Source organism: Otolemur garnettii, unplaced genomic scaffold, assembly GCF_000181295.1.
Source record: "Otolemur garnettii isolate 467f Iridium unplaced genomic scaffold, OtoGar3 scaffold00014, whole genome shotgun sequence".
Taxonomy (NCBI): domain Eukaryota; kingdom Metazoa; phylum Chordata; class Mammalia; order Primates; family Galagidae; genus Otolemur; species Otolemur garnettii.
In genome coordinates, this window is record NW_003852409.1 from 697,652 (window position 1) to 716,156 (window position 18,505).

The following is an 18,505-nucleotide window of genomic DNA, read 5'->3' on the forward strand; positions in this document are numbered from 1 at the left end:
CAAGGTGGCTTATACTTTAACTTGTCGGCTCCCCCACTCTGGAGCAGAATCCCCAGCACTCTGTGAAATTGCCCCCCAAGATGCAACTTGTTTTCCTATAAGAGAAAAATAATAACCCTCGTGTAAAATTAAAAGGATTATTGAATTCCAGAATTAACTGGAAATGTGTGTTGTAAGTCAAAAGCTAAGCAATCGGAAAAACCAACCACAAGTCGTGGCAGCTCTTCCAGGGACCTCCCCTGAAGTAAATGGCTGTTTCTAAGGACATTTCCATGCTATCAGCTTTTCCTCGTTAATGAAAATAGGATGTCAGGGTTTTACAGTAAAACCGAGACCGGGGAGGAGAGTGCCATGAAAGATCATTTCAGGGGAAAAAAAATGACTTGATTCCTTTTCTGAATCCGAGCCGTCACTGGATGTCTTTCTCAATATTTATAGAGGACTTCTTGAGTTCCTCTTCCATAAAAGGTTATCTTGCAGTTGAATTTTTTTTTTAACCAAAAAGACATTTTGGAAATGGCTAGTAATTTTTAAACCCAAAAAGAGTTTATAATAGGTAAGAGAATGAGGCGATTCTGAGACAGGTGGGGAATGTTACCCAGGAACAATGACTAGTCACAGTTACAGAGATTCTAAAATTCTCATCTGAGTAAGTCTGGAGAGGGCCAAGTTAGTGAATATTCTAGAAAAGATGAAATAATTTGAGAGCAATGATGTGGAAGTGAAAATTCTATTTTTCATTGAGAAGAGTGAGTCATTTACAAATTTTGACCATAAGGCAAAACCCAACCTATCCTCCCTCCTTCTAAAAAATCGCTTTCAGCAATTTTCCTGTAATTGCTGAAAAACTCATTACTCACAAACAGTTCTTTTAAAAATCCAAGAAAATACTATTTTTCACCAGAAGTCTAGAAAAGTACTTAAATCAGGGCACACCACAATCTCTGCAGCCTCCAATTGTCCCATCAATTTTACAATAGAAAGTCAATTTTTACCATAACATAACTCGTTATTAAGGCACAACACTCCAAAGTATACAGAGCTCTTCCTCAAATTATCTTGATCCTCACACTAATCCTGTGAGGCTACAGGGCTTTATAGAAGGGAAAATAAATGATCAGAAGACTAAGTGACGTGCCCAACCCTCTTCTGTAAGTTAGAGGCAGCCCCAGCTTTCAAATCTGACTCTGAATCCCATGTTCTTCCTGATACAGCGAATTGCTACTTTGATTATAAAATTTAAAATAGTCATTCTAGTGATCCCTTGCAATTGTCAAACACTTTACTGTTTACCGGGTATTTTCGTATGCACTTTTCATTCAGTCAGTCCCTCAATCAATCGTCACCAAGCATCTGTTAGGGCAGGCATAATCTCAGCGAAGGAGTTACAGAGACAACCCTGGGCTGGAAACTCAAACATGTTGGTTGAATGGGATGGCAATAGTCACACCGCAGCTCTGAGAGGGCAACAGGTTGAAGCCCCTGCCTCCAGCCCTCAGTTACACGGTTAGTTCGTGGCAGCACAGGCCTCCCTCGCCATCCCACCTGAGCAGTGCCAACCAGGGGAGGCTGTGGTCCTGACATGAGAGGGCTCTGTCTTTCTTTTGACTGACACATGGGCCAGGCACTGTGAAGGCAACCCTGACACTCCTGAGACCCCAACAGTGTCAAGTGAGGATTCAGATTTAATGACAACTATCCTTTCATCTCACCAAAACAGCCATGCAGCCCTTTGGCTTCACAAACAAAAGATGAACAACAACCCACCAACACACAGTACCGTTCAGTCAGAGAGCATTAGTTTATAAGTCAAGAGGTGTAGGTGTTAGTCAGTGGCTCTGACATTAACTGGCTGTGTGATCTTAGCCAACTCACTTGGCCTCTCTAGGCCTCAGTTATCCCATTTATGTAATAGAGGAAGGATGTGTGCTGTGCTTCCCTTATACGCTATTGTAAAGACAGAAATAAGGAAAGTTAAGAAAAAGCTTTGTCCACTCCCTTTTCCTATTCCCTAGATTCCTTCTGACTTGCTCCTCATCCCTGGTTTTTACTTCAAGTAATAAATAGATGTTATACATTGTTAAAAAAAAAAAAGAAAAAGAAAGAAGAAGCTTAGCAAAATATAAAATAAAGAGCATGTGCTGAGGATTAAAACCCCCAAGGGCTTATTATTCCTATGTAACATACCACCCAATTCCAAATGACCTGAACCTCCCAACCAGGCTCCCGTGAAAAAAGACAACAGCCAAGCTCTGGGTGAGTTTAACTTGGCCTCACATGCCACTGAGCTATACCTCTCAAGCCCCTCTGAAGTCTTGAGCTCTATGGACTGAATACTCACACTCCTGGCAGACCGCCCACCTTCCTGAGATGACGGGGGTTCCTGCCTGCCCCAGGGACTTTGCCTGCCTTGCTACACAGCCACTATACACCACACGCTCTCTGCAATCTGTCACCTCCTGTGTACCCATCAAATTCTTCAGTGACCAAAAAAAAAAAAAAGCAGAAAATCTGTGGATCAAACAGCCCCAGTTCAGAAATCCCCAGTCACTCTGTTTTAGGGCTGAACTTGCTTCTTAAAAGGCAGTTCTAATTAGAATGACATTTTGTCCACTGTGGTTCTTAGTTATGAAAATAATGAGCTATGAAATTCCAATTTATTGTTGACAACTTAAACGGCCAGGCACCGGAGCGGCACATAACTTCCAAGTGCCACACTACCTAGTGACAAGTCTATTCCGGGCCAGGGGAGGCTGCCAGCTGGGCTTGGAAGGGTCCCTGTCCCACTCAGTCTCCATGGGAAATTTGGAAGTCTCTAGAGCACTAGAACATGAGGAAGGACCCGCATTTGGATGTCCCCTCTAAAAATGAATCAGTGTCTTATACCCTGAGATTTCAAATAGTGAGCAAAATGTCGGCTCAGCAAAGATGTCACAAGCAAAAACAAAGGAAAGGCCTTCTTTTTCTCTCTCTCTCCCTCTCCTTCAGTACAATAAAGAGGCCCCACAAAAAGATATCTAGGAGCCATTTAGCCCTAGAAGTCTGATGCTGAAATTCACTAAAATATTTCTCTATTCTTTCTCTTTCTCCCTCCTTCTATTTTGTGTGTCTTCACTTCTCATTTCTCTATTTCTTTCTATTTCTTTTTAAAATGATTTTTTTTCTTTTTCTCCTTTCTCCACCCTCTTTTACTTTTTCCCTCTCTTCCCTCTCTCTCATCCGCTTGCCTAAAACAGCTATCTAACAAGAACACCATGTTGGTACCCTATGATTCCTGAGTGTTAAACATGAGTGGAAACTACAGCTCTTACAGCTGAAAGGACCAGCACTGGGACAGAGAATGTGCAATAAACACGGAGATTGAGATGCCTAAAGGACCTGCCAGACCCCTGTCCCTGAACTGTCTTCCCTAGGTCTCAAGCAAGGCTCCTCAAGTTTATTAGAAACTGTTGCTCCCTCCATCTGAGAGAATTTCTTGAATTCCAGCAGATGAAAGGAAAGGAGCAAGAAGAAAGTCACGGTGTCACTAATGGACTTCAAAATGTTTATGTTCTCTTCAGGTATCTGTTTGTAAGCCATAATGCAAGATACAGGACATAGGTTGTTTTCTGACCCAGGGAAAGAAAAGGAAAGAAAAGAACAGCTAAACCCAAGAAATGCTCTTTCCTGCCCTGGCATACCTAGAACCACATCACCGGCCAGCAAACAAACCCGTGGCTTTGTTTCAGGGGTGTAGTGAGACAAGGCTGGCCTAGGGGTCCTTTAGGCCTACCTGGGTCAGTCACTTCACCTCCTTATGTTTGTTTCCTCAACTCAAAACGTGCTTTACTGGATCATGCTGAGGTTACTGAGAGAATAAACCAAGTGCTAAAAGGTTGTACAACCCTCTGGGAGAATCGTCATTGTTAGTATTTTGCTTGCAGCAAATCGCCAGGTCAAGTGGCAACTTTCAAATGTCAGATTTGAGAGTTAGTGTTTGTTTGTTTGTTTGTTTCCTCCTCTCTAATTTAATATACATTTAGGGTGCCTGTCACTATGAAGGAAACAAAACACAGACCAGGAAAATACTACAGCCTAATAAGGCTGCAAATAGCCCAAAACTGAAAATGACAGCTGACTTTTAAAAGCAGAGAGTGCTTTTTAAAAACATTGAAATGAAATGTTGAACTCTGGTTGTGTGATATTACAATCTAAAGATTTTTCCACCCAGTCCAGCTCAGGCCCCTCACTGATGTAAGATATGTAGGGGAAATTCCCAAGAGCCTCTTACTCTTGAGTTCTTTGGAACAATTCATCAGGCTTTCAGAAAACATGTCATCCCTCCTAACTGGGTCACCCTATTCCACATGCCACTTGATACAGGGGTTTCCCAGGACTACTTTGAATTGGATGGCCTCTAAAAAGTTTAGCAAACTCTAAAGTACTATGCATGCTGAGCAAAATACTGCCATGATTCTCACTATGACACTGGCACATTTCATAGCTGCAGGGTCATGTTTTAGGTCTTTATTTGAAAGATCAAGGGAAGCCTGGAGCTCCTGCCTTTACCTGCCAAGAATTTTGCTGACACAACCATGGCTGACCCGAAGCTGCCTGGAGATGTCGCAGGGCCTGACCCCTTGATGAGCAAGTTCCACTATCCTTTGGCGGACTACATCCGGGAGTGGCCGTCCATTCACAAAAACCCCCCCAAGCTGATTCACTCCTCCATGTCCTGAAACAGATCAGAAACAGAAGGAAAGGGAAAGAGTGGTTAGAACCCGTCATACAGTAGAAACATCATTATGAGCACCCAGCACTTCTCTGATCACAAGTGACCGGCAGGCTGGATGTCTTATGCCTACAGTCCTATTGTGCAGGTCACACAAGGACCCCAGATTGCTTCTTAAAATTAATCTTCGTCTTTGTACATCTGCAGCCAGTCAACTGAGCTATTGACCGCAAGCATCCCCATACTATGTTTCCTTTAGTTACGAGCATTTTCCTTATAATTTTTTTTTTTTTAAACAAAAAAAAACCCCAATCTATACTAACGGGGCATAACTTACATGATGTTGAAGTCTAAGGAAGATCCTAGGGATAAAATATGTTTTAAAATATATCAAATTTAAAGAGAAAAAAAAGGAAACTGTTTTCCTTTTAACAATTATCTTTAAAAGTGAAAGGAACTACTTCAATAAACCTATATCTCAGAAACAAAATTTAGTTATAAATATAATTCAAGGGCTAAGGATTTTAAAAAAAAAATTTAGACATCACATGAAGACTAATGAGAAGAAACCCAACCACTGCCTTGTTAAAAATCCTTCCTTTAGGAAGATAAAGCTGACATGCAGACTAGACCACTGTACCTGCTCAGAACACACAAAAGAAAGGTATCATAGGATCTTCTACATATAGCACATTCCACTCCACTGTATTTGGATTTGTTATAAAAGAGTTTCCCTAGAATTTCTGGAGTATTTTACAATTGACATACAGCTTTAATTTGGTTCAGGGGAAAATAAAGAAGCCAAAGAAATCATTGAGTCCCAGCTTTTACAAGGGCTCTGGGATAGATTTTAAGTAAATGAAGTCTGGGAAAGTGCCTCCTCCACCTATATGCTTCTTTTTCTTGCATCAAGATCCATCTGGAGGGAAACGGGGATGGAAGGAAAATGAAAACCTAAGTAAAACCACTAGTAAAGATAAAGTAATCCATTATAACAACAGAATTGACCTTACAGTTATTAATCGGCCACTAACTGACTTTGCTGAAGACTGGAACCGAAAGCCAAATCCAAGCATTTGCTAAAGTTGTTAGTAGCTCAGAAGCCAAGGAAGAGGAAACCTTCCCTAAACCAGGATTGGGTGGGGACTGGACTATACAAGGGAAGCCAAGACATGTCAGAGGTCACACACACATATACACTCCTATTCTAAGATTATAAAATAGCTGCCTCTTCTTGGCTATTTTCCCCAGTACTCAAATACTTCTCAGGGTCATGAATAGCATATGTTACAGAGAGTGCAGAAACAATCAGAACATAATCTATTTCCTAAAAACCCGCCCATGCCATCCACTGAAGTTTCCCATGAATATATTCCAAATTTTCCAAGTTCAGGCTTATTTCAAGGAAAAACATAATTTTGTAGATAACTTCAATACTAAGTTCTAGTTCTAAGCTGAATTTCTCTCTGATTTTCAAAATGAGCTTTAATTGGTTTTGATTATTCTAAAACACTGTAGATATAAGAAAAGAGAAAATTATTCCCAATAAGATTTTGCAGTCCCAGCCCACTCCTCCAAAATTATACATAACTGGATAGTCTACCTAAAACAGAAAGACTACAGCAACCCTGGTCAAGAGCCTTTATAAGGCTTTGTTCTGGGGCTGGAAAAAGCTAATAAAAACAGGTTGTACAGATCTTTCGAGACCAGGCTTGATTTAAGTAAAAGAAAGTAAATCCAAAATTGGTATGAGCTCATATGGGAGGACAAAAGACAAAGAGCACAGAGAGTTAAAACACCTAGAACACTTTTGATATGATCTGGGAGTCCAAGCATTATGGCCCATCTGTAATAACCTATTCCCTATATCACTGGCAATTGAGACTTTCTGCCTAAAACACAGTGCCAACTTTCAGAGGACTTAAATTTTGGACTGCTTTTTTCCAAAAGCAGTCTTGCAGGATATTTATAAGATTTGAAAGCTATTTTGTATCTTAGATTTAAAAAGGGGGGGTCTTCTAGAACCTAATCTCTCTAGGTGGTAGCAGTCCCCAAACCCTCTATCCTTGACCACAAGGCTGAGTTGCTAATGCTCTTCCAGAGACTGATCCACAGGTCCAGAGCTGACACCAGATCCAGGGTGACCTGGGAGCCTCTTACCCACTCAAATTCCTGGAAAATCCCCAAGTCCACTTGGCCTTCTCTGCCTTAGTCACACTCATAGCCAATAGAGCTCTTTGAAGGTAATAATAAGATTACAACTGTGGCCTAAGGAAGGTCACTTACTCCGGGATTGGGAAGAAGTAAAGCTCAAAGTCTTAGAGAAGGGAGTCAGGACAGGGAATGCAAAGAGGAAAAAAGAGGCTGCGAAGAAAAGTGCAAGGGTGGGAACTAAATGAGACAGACAGTAAGGAGAGAGAACCTGAAAAGGAAGCAGCAGGCTAGGCAGGCAGAGAAGAAAAAAGAATGGAGAAGCTAAAACAGGCCAAGAAAAGAAAAGGGAATGTGATATACAGCAGGAAGCAACAAGAAGAAAAAATGGAGGAAGCCCAGGAAGGGAGCCTCTGGGACTGGGGACTCCTGTGAAAGGGACTTTTGTTTTCAGAGGCTCCAACCTTGGAATTCCTTGGAGAACCCAAGTCCCAGCCTCTACTTCCTGTGGACTTCACAGTCAAGGAATATCCCATGGAAGGAAGGGTGCCTGGGGAAGATGGGTGCTCAGCTACACTTTTCAGGGCAGGTGGAATTTAAGAGAGACTGATATAGAGACACTTGCAAACAAATGAAGTGGACACCAGGAAACAGACCCACAGATACATAGGAAATAGACTAGCACCTACAGGGCAGATTGAGCAGGGCTTGCCTAGGAAGAAAAGGATTGAATTGCAGATCCCCTGGGGCCTTTGTGGCTCTGGTCTGGAAGGGGCTACCCTCCACAGATGCTCCTCAGGCTCTGACAACAGCATGCTGCCCACCAGGAGCCCTGCCCATATCTTAAAGATGATGGCTGAGCATAGGGTGCTAGGGGATGGATATTTGCTGACTCAGCCACAGATTGAACTTCAGAACCCACAGGATCGTTGAAACTCCTTTTAGATGCATCAGAGAAAAAGAATGAAAGGGTGCAGAGACAGACAAACAGGAGCACAGAGAAAGAGAGATGGAATCTCCCTAATGGACTCTCCAAGCATAGACAGATATTGGCACACATGGCCAGCTGGGCTGTGGATGCAGACACGGTTGGACTAGACAGAGAGAGAACTTTGCACATGGTGTACTCACTTACACAGTTCATTGCCCTCTCTCTGGAATCTGAGTCCCTCTATCTCCTTCCATGAATCCTTGGAAGCATCATTTTTATGCTTTTTTCAGACAATCTGAGAGACCCAAGAACCATGTGAACTTCCTATTAGTCCTTTTGTCTCTCTGATCTCAGTATCATATTCTGTAAAATGGGTGTAGCTAAAGATGCAGGCAACACTCAGGACACTGACAATAAAAGTGCTCTAGAACTGGCAAAGATACTGGGGGAGGGAAACATCTCAAGAGGGGGGCAGGAGGCTATGGTACTAATAAGAATGAAGAGACTTGACTGGGTTTTGAGATACACTCAGAAACCCATTTCTTGCCTGTTCCTCCCCACAGATGCTACCCTGCTTTGAAATGATGGAGATAAGAGGTAGAGGCAGGTAGAGATACTGGAAGAAACTGACCAGGGACGGGAAAGAAGATGAGGAGGTGGAACTTGGTCTGAGCCCCTACCACCCCAGCCACCTCCCAGGATTTACTATACCTCCACCTCCACTGCCAGACAGTTGGGCCCCAGAGCAGGCCTACATTATGCAAGCAAACATCTTTGGACATCAGAATAGAGAGCATTTCCAGAAAGCCAAGGCTCAAAGCTTGCACCAGCTCTGGAGCTAGCTGGCTGGAGCCCAGCCCCCACTGTGCTACCAGGGAGATTGAAAATGGGAGGGAACATTTCCCAAGGAAGGGGCAGATTGAAGGCTAGACAAGGAGGCACAGACATTAGCAATTGGATAACTTGAACCTGGAAGGAGCTGCGTTCTCCCTGCTGATGCACAGCCAGAGACCACTAGGTCAGATGCTATCTCCCCACCGGCCAGGGAGCTCTGAGCTGGAGGAGGTAGTGAAGGCCTGTGGATTCCTGCTAGCCAGGAAATCCTGCAGGGCCTGGTCCTCACCATCTTGTCTCCCCAGTCACTCCTTTGCTGAGCCAAGGGCTTGCCCACCTCTCAGAGTGTTGCCCCCAACTCATCTGTTCAGGGGCATAGTCTGGAATATCAGAGCCTCCCCAGAGTCAGGCTGCAGTCCAGCTGGAAAAGGCTGTGGAAGGTGCTGGAGTCACCATGGACTGAAAACCATTTGGTTACAGGCCCCAAATGGTGAGGAATCGTTTAGGCTGGGTCCAGAGCAGGTGACTTCTTTGCACAAATTTCCCTATAGCTTGGTGGATTACTTTGGAAACTGACACAAAGAGAATCTGACCTGTCCGCAGCCAGCCTGGTTGCCTAGATCATCCTTCCTCTGCTTGCCAGGCCACTCAGCCCTCCGTGGCAGACGCGGACATGCTCGCCGGAATGCTCGCCTTCTCTCCAGCCGGGTCTCTGCAGCCTTTGTTAAATAGGGGACCCGTGGCTGGAGAATCTGGATTCCAGGTTGCCTAAAGGGAACTAGGCTCCGGAAGGCTCCCCCCAGCCCTGGAGCAACTCCCTAACCTTCAACCGGCACAGACTCGAGCAGGGCACCCAACTGGAGGCTGCCAAAGCCTGGCGCCTTCCTCCAGTCTGGCTTTGCAGCGAGCAGAAGGAAAACGCGATTCGTTCCACTTGGAATTTCCTTGAAATCTCCGAATCTAATCCGGCGTTAACTCACCGTGAGAGGAGCGCTCATCTCACAGGAGGCTGTGCTAATAGGTGAACTGGCAGGATCCCCGCGGGTCAGGCAGCCGAGAGGGCCTTGCCAGCGCCCGAAATGACCCTTCCCGTCTCCTACACACGTTGTCTTTCAGAGGCGGGGGCGCCTGTGTGGTGACTAATTGGCTTCTTTCTTTCTTTCTTTCTTTCCTTCTCTTTTTATTCTTTCTTTCCTTTTTTTTTTTAAAGGGGAGAAGCCATGACGAGGCAGGCGTCCTGCAGAGAAGGACCCAATGGAGTCTTTAAGGGTCTCTATATGAACTGGCCGGCTCCTAATCAGAAGCTTAACTCAGGGACCGCTACTTCGTTGATTTCTCAAATCCCCCTCCTCAACTCCAGGCCGCCTTTGGAGCCCTGGACCCGGTGTCCTCGCTTAGCACTCAACCTCTTCCTCCACACATATAGGCACTGGTCCGGGCCTCACTTTTCCCTCAAAGCGTCAGTCTTGATCCAGCCCCGTGGCTAAAAAAAGGCGCCATCGGGGTTGGGGCGTGGGACGCTGCGTGAGACTCGGGCTGACCTCTCCCTACAACTTCGTGCCCTCCAATTGGCCCTACCCAGAGCCCTCTATGGATCCAAACCAAGGTTCTCCGAAAGCGCTGAGATGTAGCTGCCAGAGAAGAGGAAAAGGCTGCAGCTCGCGCAGCCTACAATAAGCGTTGCCGGAGGCGGGATTCCCGGACCAGGTGCTCCGGCCTGAGTGGCGGAGCGCGTTGTTCCACGTACCCTGCCTGGAAGCCCTGCACTTTGCGAAGTTCGCTGAGAGGCTACACAGGTCTGGGGGTTCCCCCCCGGCCTTAGTACCTGCCCCATGGTCCGGCACCCCCAACCCGGTCCCGGCCGGAGAGTGAGAGAAGCGAGCTCGCCGCCTACTTACTATGCATGGATGCAAACGGGTCGTGCTTACAGTGTATTTCCATCGGGGCGCTCCAGACTGCAGGCCGGCCCACGCCGCCGCCTCCCGGCGCCAAGGGGCTGCCCAGGGCGGCTAGAAAGCCGCGCCACCAGGCCGGGCACCGTGCGAGCTGGGTTCAGAAATCACTGCTGGAGCTTCGGAATCTCTCTGAGAGTCTCCCGGCTGGAGACCGCCGAGAGCTGCGCAGAGAGGCGGGAAACGGCGCTAGCGCAGTGGAGCTGGGAGCCGGCGCCCAACTCTGGCTGGCTTTTCTCTCTGGCTGGCTCAAGCCGCGACTCCGGGCCCAGCCCAGGGTAGCTGCGGCCAAGGCGCCCGCGGCTTCGGGGGCATAGCGTAGGGGCCCGCCTCCAGGACGGCTAAGATCCCCTAGCTCAGGTTAGGAGCGCCTTTGAGGAGGCCACGGGAATACACAGCCCTTGGCTTCACTCAGGGGGCAGCGAGACGCGGGATCTGCCAGGCTCGTTCTGCGGCCTCGCTGCCTTAGGGTCCCTCCTTGACCCTTTGGTCTCCACCAGCTCCTTTCTCTTTCTGCTTCTCTGAGTCTCTGTGGTTCGGACTTGCCCACTCAGCCTCTCTTCAACGGGCTTTCCGACGTCTGGGACGAAGTTGCAAAGAACTTCCTCTCTGGCAGCGCAAGGGTACTAGCGGGTTTGGAGATGCTTCCGCCACTGACGTTGGGGCCGACACTCCAGAGTCCCCAGGAGCTCTCAGCCCTCAAAACCCGGGACTGGCTGCCTTCAAATTTCCCGCGCCCCTCGCTGCTTTCCCATCGCTGGGACCAGGAATGGGGACAACAGCGACCGGCTCCTCCTCGCCTGGGTATCTGCCTCAAGCCTACCAACTCTTCGATCCCTGCTGCCCTCCCTCAGAGCGTCTGGCTCCACTGTCTTTCAGCTGCCTCTTCCGGGACGGCCGCCGCGCCTGCACCAGGCGGTGGAGCGAAGAACTGAGGAGACAGTGGAGGGTCCCCTCCACCAAGGCCGCCAGGGCTGCCGGGCTGAGACCGAGCCGCAGCAGGCTTTGACCGCCCGCCCTGCTACTGCTGCCGCCGCCGGCGCTAGCCCTCCGCCTGCTCGGCGCGCACAGTGCGCCACCGCGCCGCCCCGGAGCCGCTTTCAGGACCCGCTGCGTGTGGACAGCGCCGCCCGGGGCTCAGCCTCCCTCCGGGCGGAGGCGGGGGTGGGGTGGGGGCTAACATGCCAATCACGCTCCATCAAGCCAATCAGAACGGCGGCATCAGGCCCTGGCCCGAAACACCGCCCTATTGGCTAAGCTACCCACCGGCTCCGCCTGATTAGCGGACACCTGGGCAATAGGAGAGAATGGAGGGCGGGGCCCAGGCGGCGGCGCCACGTTCATTGACAAACGCGCTGCGGGAAGGCCTAGTGGATGGAGGACGTGTGGAGGGGGAAGCGGGCCCACGCAGATCTTGGAGAGTCCAGCCGCCGGTCCCATCGGCTCTCGACCTCCCTGCTGCGGCGTTAGGATCCTGAGAAGCCCTGAGGGATTGGGAGCAGCTGAAGCGGGGAATAGTCTTAAAAAAAAAAACAAAACTATAAAAGTATGTTGGAGAAAGACAAGGAGCATATTAGAGATCTTGCACCTTCAGACTCGTGATGACTCGGAGTGTGCGTATCTGCCCATTCTGAACTCATTTACCTCATCTGTAAAATGGGCAGAGTTGGGTCAACTAGTATTTGATGAAGGCTCCTTTCACAGAAATATTTCATAATTTCATCATACACCTATTAAGCCGCCTCCTCCCTCACTCCACCCACAGGGACCCCGTTCTGTGTTAACTAAAGGCGGAGACGTTGCAGTGGGTCGAGGGAGGTGGAAAGAAGGAATATCTCACACTCCTTTAAAGCTAATAATGAGAGCGCTCCTTGGGGGAAAGGCAGGGGCGCTTTGAGCCACGTTGCCCAAAGCACAAACGTCAGGGTCTCTTTCCAGCCTCAGACCAGGAGCTGCCAGACGCTTTGGGTTCTAGTGAGGAGAGCAGTTGAAGTTTTCTGTCGGCAGGAGAAATTCCGCGGCAGGAGAAATTCCGCATCGGTTTGAGGCCTCTTGGGAACCAAATGAGCTAAGTAGTTTCCAGTGCTAATGAAGGTCCCTGAAGTGGGCGGGTAGGCAGGTATATCGTATCTACAAAAGTCCAGCAAAGCAGTGCCAGGCACACTACAATGCTGCAGCTTCCAGCTGTCAGGAATACCTACCCTTTCTCTTCCAAAGAAGTCCCTGATGTTAGTTAGACAAATGGATGGATTCCCATCAGAACTCTCCAGACCAATAAGGGCTTTGACCAGTGAATCTCAGTGTCTTGAGGGTGTAAGTCTCTGGGACCACAATCAAAGAAACTGAAGAAAAGGAAGCCATTCTTCACCCAGGAGGCTATATTCTTAGAACCCTATACCCTGAGCCCAAATGCTGAGGATACCCTGACCCCCAGCAATTCTTAGGAGTGATGCTTGAAGACTCACCTTTGAAATTCATAAGTGATGATTTTCTGATATTAAATATAAATCCACCAAAACAAGAGCTCTGAGATGCCTGCTCCAAGACTGGGCTTGCAAGAACACAGCACAGGCTGATCCTGGGAGGATTCCTGGATCATCATCTTGCATCATTCTCTGCCTCAGTTTCCCCTCTTCTCCCTTCTCTCTACCTCTGCTCTACTTCTGACACTCCTGCACACAATCAGCCCTTGGACCCACCGTCTGTCTCAGTCCCAACCCCATCTGCCTTTGGCCAGTAGAAAAGTTTCCGGCATTGACTTCGGTGATACCCACCCCCACAGGGCACAGCTGCAGAAAAAACGGCCCTAGGCAGGCCTCTGGGGACTCTTGAGGCTGTAGTGTGGGGGTGGGGGTGGGGAATGGGAGATTGACAGTGTTTTCTCTGACTGTCCAGATCATCTTAGCTCCTCCTCACCCCACCTCCCCAGCCTTAGGGGCAGGAAGATTGCAGTAGTAGAAAGGGAGGGAGATGAATTAGGGTTTCTGCATTCACTTCACCAGATGGAGCCTAGTGAATCTGAAATGACTAGAATTCAGACTCCCAGCCCAGGCTAGAGACAGTGGCTCTGTGTACCTACTAGAGAGGCAGAAGTGTTCGGGTGCCCTGAAAGACTCAGTCAGTGACACCACAATTTCCAGCTCCAGATGTTGCTGGGGCCTACAAACCCAGATTCTAAAGTCTTAGAGCAAAAAGAGACCTGAAGCTATGCTTTCTCCATTTTACAGGGGCAGAACCTGAGGCCCAGAGGCAGGATGAGACTTGCCCAAAGCCATACAGCAAGTCTGGGGTCGGAGAAGAAAGGCTATGAGCTGGAAACCTCTAGACTCACCCTCAGAACGGCAGGGCACTGGTGGGGGAGGAGGACTCCCAAATTAAAGCACCTGAATTGAACATGCTGGCACAGCCAGTTTCCTTCTGATATCTCTGTGTGTGGCTTAGATAGAATCCCCAGAGCACTGCTGGGATGAAACTGCAGATATTATCTGAACAGGAGTAGCTCAGATCCCCCATTTCACACAGTAGTTGTTCAGCTTCAGAAGAATGTTCTGCTGCCTCAGCATGGCATAGACAGAGCCAGCCTTACCTGAGTACTGAGAGCAGCCCTTTCCCACGCTCCCTGGTTCTCTGAGCAGAGGGAGTGTTCCCCTGCCCACTTCAGGGACCATCATTACCACTGCTTGTGCAGTATGTCTCTGGAGACTTCCACTCCCAAAAGACATGACCAGATCTAATATCCTGGCCACCTAGCCACCACTAAATGGTGGCCCAGAGGGGTAATGTGACTAGCCTGAGATTGCACAGTGATTTTCTGGCAGAATCCAGCTACTGAGCCTCAGTCTTGCCTCTGAACACTCAAGAGGCACAGTATGGGTCCAGGAGAGACTAAATGCAGTCGGGTGTCACTATGCCCTACAGTACTCTGGTTTCTTTCTCCCAGAAGCAGGGCTTTGGGCTGGGACCTGTGTTATGTGCTAGGAGCCAAACACCAGGAAAGGAAACGATGGGAGAAGAAACTCAATTTATGTAAATCAAATTTCCTTTGAAATTTTTGTTATTGAGAATAATGGGCCAAAACACTTGAGATTGTCTACTTCTGTCTTGGGCCAGAGACCTTGCTTCACTAAGGACACATCCCCACTCTTGGTTTCCCCTATCTTGCCTCCCAGTGCATAGCACTACTATGGCATTAGGATACAATGTTGGGGCTGCTACAGATCTGTGGGCCTGAGATCAACTCCCCCAGCCTAAATCCAGCCCATTTCTCTGCTCTTGCTTTGGGCAAAGTGAGGCCTATAGGACTCAAACTAGTTGATCAGTTCAGGAATGATCAGAGATGCTGCAGCTGTCACTGTCCTAACTCAGTGGGCTCTCTCTAATCCTCATTTTTAAAAAAAGAAAGAAAGAAAAAGGAAAGAAAGAAAAAAGTATCAGAGGGAAAGCAACTAACTGACCTGAGATTACACAGCAAGTTGGGGCACAAGAGATTTCTCCATGATTCCTGCACCTGGATCAGGAATCTGCCCTATCCTGCCCAGGTCTGTATGAGGGAGTTGAAGAAGATGGAGGGAGGGTGAAAAGAATTTAACGGGGTTTTTCAAGAACTATGTAAACCTCCTTATTAGAAGAGTGTTACCAGCACCTGGGATTAACTCTCTTGTAAACACTTAAAACAAGCAGCTCCTTCTTCTGGGGTAGCTGCCTCTCTGTGTGTCTAATGGTGAGAACAACCCCTGACTTGTGACCCCTTAAGCTTCTGTGAGATGAAGTTTTATGGATAGGGGATTATTACTATCAGTCCATTCCAGACTAATTCCAGACCTGTAAGATTGGATGCCAATGCCCAGTGGGAAAGCATTCAGGCTATCTAGGACTTCCAAGTCTAGGGACTCAGGACTCCCATAGGCACATAGCTTGCCCAATATTAGCTTTTCTCCATCCATTTCTATTCCCTCCATAACTCAAATTTTATAATCTCCTATAAGTCCCAGGACTCATTTACTCCCCATTATGCAGATAGAGAAACAGAGGGTTGAGGAACAAACGGAATATGGTTCTGAAGGAAGAAAGAGAGGTCTAGTGGCTCATGAAAGGCCTAGTTGGGAGAGGGAAGAAGCCCTCATAAAAACTGGACCTGGACACCCCTTTGACTACCAACATTAACAGCTTTGAAGCTTGCTCTTTTTTCCCAGCCACGGCCCAGGCTGTGCAGACAGGAAGAAGTGCCATTGCCCTTTCTTGAGCATGCAGACTTCACTCAAACACTTCTTTGAGGAGGGGGCATGGCTCTAGATTTCAAGCTTTGGACAGCCTAAGGTTCCCCCACCCCACCCAAGCCCCACCCAGTCCAGCTGCGCTGAAGAATGAAATGCTTTATTGATTAAACGATTATTCAGGCGATTGAACTAATCAAAGAGCCCATCGACCGCCATGAATTACATTCTTCAGAGACAGCTTGTTGGGACAGATAGTCCCAAGAACTGTGCAACTCCTCGCCCTGCCCCTTATATACCTCCAACCCATTTCTAACATGCACACACAACCCCTAGTCCCAGGCACAGGTCCTTCTGAGATTCCCATCTACTGAGAAGTCCATCACCAGGGGAAAAAAGGGCCTCTGGAAACTGAGGATGGAGAGGAGGGGCTTTTCAGGCTTCTTTTTCTGAGCCTTCATCCTGGGAATTCTCTTCCAGTTCCCCTGCCTTTTAGATCTCAATCCTTGCTTCTCTTCAGTCACAATTGCAGAAATACATTTATGCTCAGGAAGTTGTCCTAGGTTTGGGGTCTAAGTTTACCTTTCTCTGCCCTTTGAGCTGTATTTAGGGCTTGGGTGGAGGTAAGGGCTCACAGATGAAACAAGGATGGGAGAAGAGGCTTTCTTGCCAGGGCAAGAATGTGTTTGTGTGGGGGTTAGCACAGTGGTCTAGTGAGTGAAAGAGGCCCCATGCCTAACTTATGCTTCAGGGCAGATGGAGGCCTACTGTCCCTGCCACCTCTCTCAGATATAAACACACCCTGCTATACACTGCCTGGGCCTGTGGGCAGCACAATTGGCCGAGTGTCAGGAAGGCCTGTGTAAACGTAAGCACCAGAGATGAATGCCCATACCAGGAACACACATCCACCCACTTGTGCTCTCCTCCATTGGAGCGGTACCCACAGGATGAAATCTGAGGACACAATGTGTCTGTGTGCGCGCACACATACAAGACTCAGAGGCTTGTCTAGGTAAAACCAGAGTAGGCTGAGAGTCCCTAGAAATGTCACAACTATCCTATAGACTGTCTGCTCTCACTTGCAAGGTTGTACCTGCCACAGCAGTACTTTTTGTACAAATGGTAAGCTCAACAGTGCCCACATAGTGAGGCAGTACCCACATAGTGAGGCAGTGCACACTACACCCTACACACCCTGAATTCATACCTTCACTCCTTGTTCCATCTCCCAACAGAATTGAACCTGGGCCTGAATGCTTAGCAACACAGACCTCCATAAGCCCCAGATGTATGTCTGTGCTTGAGGCAGGCACTTTTGTGTTCATTGGTCTGTATACACTAGACAACTGTAGACATCCAAACATGGATAGGTCAATGCTGCCACCTCTTACTTACTTCCAAAATCACTTAGGATAGGACTGGTGAACACAGACCTTTAAAACAGTAGATGTACACTCAGAAACTTATTCCAATTATATAAATGACACTCCTAGACACACATTTTGAATACTCAAAAGAACATACAAATACTAACTCATACACACTGGTACACTTATGGGTATACAGATACATATGGGCACACAAACTTTTGGACACCAACTCAGACATTTTGAAAATATATATACAGAGACAACTTAATGCTACTCATGCACACACTAAGACTCTTATGTAAACACACAGACCTGAACTTGCAGACCCCTAGTTAGAAACCAGAATAAGCATTCAGAAACAGAGAAAAACACAGGCAAACACACAGACACTTGGGCTGATGTAGAAGTGTGCGAACAGACAGAAGAAAAGACATACAAACACAGGACAGATAGACATACAGTCAGAGTCTGAGTAAATGCGGCGCACCCCCTCCTCCTCCAGGGTCGCCCTGCCCGGGGGACCAGCGCCTGGCTGTGTCACTGGAGTTAGCATGCCTGGAGCCCGTATCGCAGTCCTACCTGTCCTGCTGGTCCGAGAAGTCGGGTAATTTTTCTCTAAATCCATTTTGATTTTTTTCAGGACTTGATGGAATGGACAGGGATAAAAAGTTTCCACTTTTTTTGTGCCTTTTTTTTTTTTTTTTTTTTTTTTTTTGTGCCAGGGGCCGCTCACAGGTCGGAATAATTCAAGCCTTCCGCTCCCCCGCCGAGCTGGGGTAGCTGATCACTGAGCTGAAACTAAACGTTTTAGGTGGAAAAAAAGCGTCCGAAGGCACCGTGAAATGATTAAGGAACTAAAGAGCTTCTCGCCATGTGAGATCATGTCCTGTTCTCGCCAACATCACAAGATGTCCCCAGACACGCCGCGCCCCCAGCGCGCTTCCCAGAACTGCCTGCCCGGAGCAGAGAAATGGTGTTGGCGCTGCGCGGCCCGGCCTGCACAGCGTGCCAGACGTGGCGGACCGGGCCGGGTCGGAGCAGAGCCGGAGGCCGGGGAGAACAGCAGCGCAGCCGCCTCGCGGTCCCAGACTTTTATAGGGGGTGGGGGGGAGGGAAGGAAGGCTTTAGACTGCGTCCGGCTGTAGCCCGCGCGCCTTCGGGAAGGGACAGACGGAAGCCTAGCCTGGATCTCTGGCCTCGCAGCCGCACCCTCTACCAAATCCTGCGCCTGGGGATCGCAGCCCTCTGCGCTGTGCACAGGGCCAGCGACCCATCCACGTGCAAACCCCACCTCATAGGAGGGAGCGGGCTGGGGTTTTGTTTCAAAAGAAATTGACCAC

General features: G+C 48.1%; 1 protein-coding gene across 9 annotated transcripts in view; it reads right to left on the minus strand.

The window, feature by feature from the left end:
• PAX5 (paired box 5) overlaps positions 1 to 17,865 on the minus strand; it is a 184,256-nt gene extending 166,391 nt beyond the window's left edge. For 4 of the 9 annotated variants that reach the window (XM_012802358.1, XM_012802357.1, XM_012802360.1 and 1 more), the window contains exons 1-2: positions 17,745 to 17,794; positions 4,549 to 4,714 (exon numbers count right to left, since the gene is read on the minus strand). In XM_012802358.1, the coding sequence (XP_012657812.1) occupies positions 4,549 to 4,714; positions 17,745 to 17,790 (212 nt within the window). In that variant the 5' untranslated portion in view covers positions 17,791 to 17,794. Of the gene's footprint in view, positions 1 to 4,548; positions 4,715 to 17,744 lie in introns of all 9 variants that reach the window. The other 5 variants (XM_012802364.1, XM_012802363.1, XM_012802361.1 and 2 more) reach the window with 2 other exon arrangements.
• Positions 17,866 to 18,505: the final 640 nt, after the last annotated feature.